Source organism: Terrapene carolina, unplaced genomic scaffold (genome assembly GCF_002925995.2).
Source record: "Terrapene carolina triunguis isolate 2854851 unplaced genomic scaffold, T_m_triunguis-2.0 Scaffold58, whole genome shotgun sequence".
Taxonomy (NCBI): domain Eukaryota; kingdom Metazoa; phylum Chordata; order Testudines; family Emydidae; genus Terrapene; species Terrapene triunguis.
In genome coordinates this window covers 50,698,064-50,705,580 of record NW_020664409.1, presented here as the reverse complement: position 1 = coordinate 50,705,580, position 7,517 = coordinate 50,698,064, and the positions used below count along the sequence as shown (strand labels likewise).

General features: G+C 39.0%; 1 protein-coding gene across 1 annotated transcript in view; it reads left to right on the top strand.

Moving 5' to 3' along the window:
- NSMAF (neutral sphingomyelinase activation associated factor) overlaps positions 1 to 7,517 on the top strand; it is a 57,875-nt gene that overhangs the window by 9,955 nt on the left and 40,403 nt on the right. The window contains exons 2-5 of the mRNA XM_024205738.1: positions 6,126 to 6,215; positions 6,319 to 6,397; positions 6,489 to 6,556; positions 6,643 to 6,679. Of these exons, the coding sequence (XP_024061506.1) occupies positions 6,126 to 6,215; positions 6,319 to 6,397; positions 6,489 to 6,556; positions 6,643 to 6,679 (274 nt within the window). The remainder of the gene's footprint in view (positions 1 to 6,125; positions 6,216 to 6,318; positions 6,398 to 6,488; positions 6,557 to 6,642; positions 6,680 to 7,517) is intronic.

The window sequence follows — 7,517 nt, the reverse complement described above, 5'->3', positions numbered from 1 at the left end:
TTTTTTTTTTTTTTTTTTTTTTTTTTTTTTGGCAATGTTCAGGTGTAAATAATAACACTGGTCTACAATTTTTGAGAAGTCGTCTGCTTCAGAGATAAAATGTGCTATTATGTATTTTGATGTGCTGAATTCAAATATGACAATTAAAACAACTGGCTACTGTTTCTAAGATATTTAAGTTTTTACATTTTATGTCTATGTATATTGTGTAGATAGTAGAGTTTTAATCCTAAATTGTAAACCTAGGTCTTTTCATGTGTTTATGGTTGCTTTACATGATAATATTTCACCTGTCCTGTTTATGTAACACTTTAAAAATCAGCCAAAGGGTTATATAAATAAAATTTATTATGAAACAAAAGGCAAAAAACTATTCTGTACATAGTTTAGTCCTATTCAGTGTCTACTCGGCGCTTCTTGGCTTGTCTCTTGTATTCATTAAATGGAGCATCTCTTGTCACTGTCCAGCAATAGTCTGCAAGCATTGATGGGCTCCATTTGCCCTGATAGCGTTTCTCCATTGTTGCAATGTCCTGGTGAAGTCGCTCACCGTGCTCGTCGCTCACTGCTCCGCAGTTCGGTGGAAAAAAATCTAGATGAGAGTGCAAAAAATGTATCTTTAGTGACATGTTGCAACCAAGGCTTTTGTATGCCTTGAGGAGGTTTTCCACCAACAACCTGTTGTTGTCTGCCTTGTTGTTTCCGAGAAAATGTATTGCCACTAACTGGAAGGCTTTCCATGCCGTCTTTTCCTTGCCACGCAGTGCATGGTCAAATGCATCATCTCGAAGAAGTTCACGAATCCGAGGACCAACAAAGACACCTTCCTTTATCTTAGCTTCACTTAACCTTGGAAATTTTCCACGGAGGTACTTGAAAGCTGCTTGTGTTTTGTCAATGGCCTTGACAAAGTTCTTCATCAGACCCAGCTTGATGTGTAAGGGTGGTAACAAAATCTTCCTTGATTCAACAAGTGGTGGATGCAGTCTCCACTCATCTGGATCGTGAACAATGTTGAGGGCTGCCATTACACCATCGATGTTGTTGCAGGCTACAAGATCACCTTCCATGAAGAAGAATGGGACAAGATCCTTTTGACGGTCACGGAACATGGAAACCCTAACATCACCTGCCAGGAGATTCCACTGCTGTAGTCTGGAGCCCAACAGCTCTGCCTTACTCTTGGGTAGTTCCAAATCCCTGACAAGGTCATTCAGTTCACCTTGTGTTATGAGGTGTGGTTCAGAGGAGGAGGATGGGAGAAAATGTGGGTTCTGTGACATTGATGGTTCAGGACCAGAAGTTTCATCCTCTTCCTTTTCCTCGTCTGACTCAAGTGAGAATGATTCTGGTGCATCAGGAACCGTCAGTCCTTCTCCGTGGGGTACTGGGCGTATAGCGGATGGAATGTTTGGATAATGCACAGTCCAGTTTTTCTTCTTTGACACACCTTTCCCAACTGGAGGCACCATGCAGAAGTAACAATTGCTGGTATGATCTGTTGGCTGTCTCCAAATCATTGGCACTGCAAAAGGCATAGATTTCCTTTTCCTGTTCAACCACTGGCGAAGATTTGTTGCACAAGTGTTGCAGCATATGTGTGGGGCCCACCTCTTGTCCTGATGTCCAATTTTGCAGCCAAAATAAAGGTGATAGGCTTTCTTAACCATAGTGGTTATACTGCGCTTTTGTGATGCAAAAGTCACTTCACCACAAACATAGCAGAAGTTATCTGCACTGTTCACACAAGTACGAGGCATCTCTGCTCACTTTGGCTAAACAGAAATGTGTCCCTTTGCCAAATCAAACACTGACAAATAAGAGAGCACGACACTGTATGATTTCTAGAGCTGATATAGGACAATTTGTTCAGCAGAGTGATGTAAGCTTCGTTATGATTGCATCATCCATGACTTCTAGGAATAACATGATGCAATTCCTATCATGTATGATGCAATACCAGCTTCAGATTGCATCAGTCATTGTTTTGCCTAAAAAGCAAGTACTGTCCAAACCCAGTCATCGATTTATTCATAGATCCAGTCAAAGATGTATTTTAGTCATTTCTGGTTTAAATTGAGATCCCTTCCCTTTATAACTCACTTATCCTCCGCCATTCCCAAGTCAAGGGTCGTATATACTGACCCAATAGCATATCTTGAAAGCTAGAGCCAATCAACAATTTTAAGCATCATTTTCATTCTCAGTGACCCAGAATTAGTGAAGTTTGACTACATTTATTTCAGAAGCATTTTGGCTGTAGAGCAGTGTAATCTGTTGCCCAGGGTCAAGTACTCAAAGCAGTTTTCTATTCATGTGTCTTAGTATCTCCTCAGGCGAGATTTTTTTTTTTTTTAATTTCTTCAGAAATTATATTCCACTTAGTCACCACATTGATTTTTCATGTATCTTAGTAAATTAATCCATTAACTTAATTGGCACAGTGTAGAAAACAGAGCTATGAAATGAAAGCTGTTCAAGCAAAACTATATAGGCTGTGCTTGGTTACTGTAGGCATTTTAAATTCAGCTGGCACTGTGATATGTACAGTATTAAAAAAGTGCTAAGCACTTTCAACACCCACTGACATCAATGGGAGTTGAAGTCACTCAGTACTTTGCAGGTTCTAGTCCCTAAATACGGATGATCTTTTGTGAATATTAATCTCTTACATAATAGCAAATGCTTTTCAAGCCTCCAGGTACTAGGTTCATACCCCTCCATTACCAAGCTGTATTTCAGGTTTCAGCACATCTCATGAAAGTAACTAACAGGCAGTCTGGAACTCCCCCATCTGCAGTATGTTTTTTAAAAAGCTAAAACAAACATGTATAAATAGCCCTTTTTTGAGATAGACTTTAACAATCTCATCATGCCATTTCAGGGAGATATCAGTGTGAGCCAATACACAATATTACAATGCTTCCTGTTTCACAATCAGTCTGACTTGGTTAACTGAATATCAGCTGAATTCCTTTCCTTAAACTCACATCATCTCCTCTTTTAATGTACACGTCGATACTGATGTGCACCCTAAAGGTTTTCCCCTGGCTCTCAATAAATATTTTTACTTAAAGAAGTGAGACCAGCTTGTGATCTTAGGTAGTCTCCAGAGTTTCATTGACGCCTTCTGATTGCCAGGAACACTTTCTGGAGAATGTTTCTGTGCATGTAGCCCCTTTGCAGACAGTCTGCTTGCAGACATGGTGTATATTCAATTGAGTTCCCTTACACTGGCTGCTTGCTGGTGTCATTATGTTGGAACTGGTAGGATAGTTGCTTCCAGAAAAAAAATTATATTGAACAGCAGGGTTTGAGTTGTCACATTGTGTTGATAGTGTCAAAAAGGGGAAACTGTACTCTTGTGGTATTCTCTTGTGGTTTCCATTTTAAAATGAATTTCTCTTTGCTCTGGTCTTCTACTGCTGTAATACAAATAATAAATATAATCTTAATAATTAATATTTTCACATTGGTTTCAGAAACAGTAGATGATAATCCTATGTATCCTAGCTGTCCTGCTCTCTCTTAAAATACAGCCCCAAGGCCCCAAAAGTCAGCAGGGTGGCTCAGGCAGATATAGTACCAGAAGCTCCTTTTAGCTGACTAGATTTTAAATGCTCAAGTCCAATATATGAAGCCCTTCCCCTTTCCTAGGCTTCATAGCCTGAGCTCCAGCTTGAGCCTCAACTTCAAAGCAATGTCTCTACAGCTGTGTTTAGAGTGCTAGTGTGAGCCCTGGTAACCCAAGTCTCTTGACCCGCTCTGGGAGGCTCACTCCTGCTAGTAGCTCCTAAACATTGTGTAGAGATACCCTTTGTGCTCTTTTAAAAGCTGGCCCCTCTTGTTTAACCAACGAAGATGTCCTTTTCCTTTGTCTTCTGTTTTAAGGGTATTTTTGCCTTTAAAAGCAGTCTACTATTTTTCATTCCAATCCCACACTTAAGATAAAATATTGAATGATCCTCAAAGAAGTAATAATTTATCAGATACTCGTTGTATGATGTGTTGCTATCAATGTATTTCTGAGCAATTAAACTGCATAGTGGTTCTACAACTTGTGGCCATATCTATGACAAGTGTGTTGTCTTGACTTACAGAGAGGCAACATAATTTGATTATATTACATACCCATGGGGGAATTCTGCGACATTGCGCAATGCAGAATTTTGCAGAAATTTGCGTGCATGCAGAATTTCCCTTTTCCCTCCACAGAAATGTGATGTAGAGACGTTGGTCGCCACTAGGGGCCGCTGGACCCAGCAGAGCTCAGCTCACAAATAGATAAGGCCAGGAGGGGGGGGAAGAGGAGGGAACTTGAGGGTTCCCAGCCACTGCAGTTCCCAGCATGAGCTCAAGGCAGGAGGGGGTGGCGCCACACAGGAGAAACTGTGCAAGCGTGGGACCCAGCATCAGTTGTTTCTCCCTCTGGATCCCTGGGCTCTGGGGAGTAGAGGGTGTGAGCATCAGGGCTGGGGTGCCCGCAGTTGGGCTCTGGGGGAGAGGAAGTGTGAGTGTCTAGGCCAAGGGGAGGAGCCACAGCTGGCCTCTGGGGAGTAGGGGATGTGAGTGTCTGGGCTGGGGGAGATGGACCCACAGCTGGCCTCTTGGGGATAGGGGGTGTGAGTGTCTGGGTGGGGGTGGGCATGGCTGGGCTCTGGTGGGGAGGGGCTGAGAGTGTCTGGCCTCCGGCTGGGCTCTGAGTGGGAGGGGGCAGAGAAACAGGAAATGGGCTGTCATAGGGGTTTCTTTAACTCTCTACTCCTGGGAGAATTTTTATCTGTGTCTGTATTATTACAGACACATTTGCTGACAGGTATTTTGGAATAAATTACCAAAATAATTGAAACTGGTATATTATATAGTTTTATTTTGACAAATACAATTTGCAGAATTTTAAAATATTGTGCGCAGAATTTTTAATTTTTTGGCGCAGAATTCCCTCAGGAGTATATTACACAAGTGCTTCCTGTGATACACTTAAAGTGAAATTTTAGGTGTGGGTCACTTAGGGCTTGAGCCCAACAACGTTGAAGTCAAATTTCCATTGGCTTCAATGGGCTTTGAATCAGCTGGTTATAGTGCTGAGCTATTTAATGTTGTTAACAATTAGAGTTAATTAGGTAAGTGTCTTACACATGGCAAATTTCTGATAGCAACTGTCGATTTCAGATACTTCCAGAAAGCTGACCACTTTTTGGTGTTAAGAGAATTCTTAGTCATCCAACGGTTCTCTCTAACGTCACAGGTTTCAGAGGGGTAGCCGTGTTAATCTGTATCAGCAAAAACAACGAGGAGTCCTTGTGGCACTTTAGAGACTAACAAATTTATTTGGGCATATGCCAAAATAAATTTGTTAGTCTCTAATTTCACAAAGACCCTAAAGGTAAGGGCCAGACACTAGTTTTCACTCATACCAAATAATGGAACTGAGAAGGGCTGAAACAAATCTTGACTGAAAGTGGGGAGAAACATCGCCCTTTTATTTCTAATACAGAAAGCAAGGCCTTTCAGAAGGATTCATTGTTGTGGTTATTCACAGATTGCCCAAACAATCTTGGCAGTGCAGTTTTAAAAAATGTTTATTATTATAATAACTTAAAAGATTATGCATATACATAATGTTTTCCTTATATTTTCAATAACATGTAAAGCTAAGTGATGGTGGCATAGATAATATCAAATGATTCAAGGCTATATGGTAGAGAGAAGCCTTACTTATTTTGAAATAATTGATTGCTTCCTGTTTCCTTTTAAACTGGTGTGAGTTCAGCTTCTGTGAACTGTGCTAGGTGATACTTGTTCCATGGTTTACCTTGATCAGGTTGAGCCATACTGGCCTTTGTGGTCCTGCTGGGTTCATCCAGGTAATCAGGATTGCTTTTTTGACCCGCATAGTAACAGAGCATAAAAGATCTCTTTTATGGTGTTTAACACTTCAGAAATGCCTAAAACACAATTGTATTTTTTAGGAAAACCAGTCTCCAACATGTCTTTAATTGTGTTACTCCTACCCATTTGACAGTATATTTTAATAAGAACAATGCAGAGTCTGATCCCTGCATGAAGAAAAAAAGTTCCTTAAAAAAACGAAAACATTTCCTTCTCGTTTTTTTTATTTGTAGGTTTTCGCTGCTCCTTCTTAATCTGGAGGAATATTATTTTGAACAGCATACGGCTAATCATATTATAGACAAAGACTGCAGAGATGAAAGGTAGAAAACCATTTGTGTTTTGAAAATTATACTGGAGTCATTCAGCTATTGGATCTCAATTTGGTTATGTAAATCTTTTTTTCCTTTTTCCTTTTCTTTTTAGGAAAATCAGAGGTTCACTAAAAATCTGCTCAAAATCAATTATTTTTGAACCAGATGAGAAAATCCAGCCCATTATTAAGGTAAATTGTCCAGTCTGATCATTTGGTAGTAACTTAGTTTCTTTTTAAAACATATGTTTAAAGAAATACATATTTCTATAACTTGCTGCAGATCCCATTGCGAGACTGTATTAGTATAGAAGCACCAGAAGATAATGAAGCAAATAACCCTTTCACCTGGTATGTGAATAAGATGTTTAGATACTTCTATTTTTGTTTTTAATAAGTGGAATACTTGTATTTCAAGTACCTTATCTGCATTATAGGTATACACCTGGAGTGATTTCTGTTGTATCCAATCAGGTAAGAAAAACATATAACAAATTCATGGTTCATAACTAAGAAAAGTTTTTTCTAGGATTTCTTTAAGCATTTTCAAAAAACAATATTGGACACAATGAACTAGAAAATAATATGCCACATTACCGTTCTTAACATCTTTCATAAATAAGTAAATACAGAAAAAAAACAAATGTTCAACTCAAACTGAGTTGAGGTTGACATGTTGAGGGTATCTCTTGAATAGATGGTAAGTCAGATACGATAAATTTACCTCCAAGCTCAATTGCAAATTGCCTAGTAAAGATAATATTTTCAGAAATGAATGGATACAGGAGGATCACTTTTATCATTAAAAACCAAGGGAGGTGTATTTCTACTTTGATACTTCTTGTTTTGGTCTTTCTACATCTCTTGCAGTTTTTCTGACTCTCCACTACCATCATGGCTTGCTTACATTTGTCTTTTCAAAGATTCAAGTGGAAAACTCAGTTCAAAGATTGGACTCTACTGCGTGTGCATTAAAATTTTCAGTAACTGGTCATGAAGTATGGAAGTAATGTTAGAGCATGGAATGTCTTGGATATGGTTAATTCAAATTTGCAAATAATGTTCAACACTCTAAGCTTCATTTAAAAAAATGGAGCAGATCTAAAGATTTCAAAATTAGAAAAACTTCAACAAAAAATGGACACACTTTTCATGAAATCTTTTGAGAAAAATTTCAACCCATTTTCATTTTGGTCCACTGGTAGATTTCACACTTGTAATCTTATTTTTGCCCTAATAAAGAACAAATTGCTACAGTCGAAAATTAATTTGGGCAGGTCACTAGACTGTCTACATGGGAAAGTTGTACTAG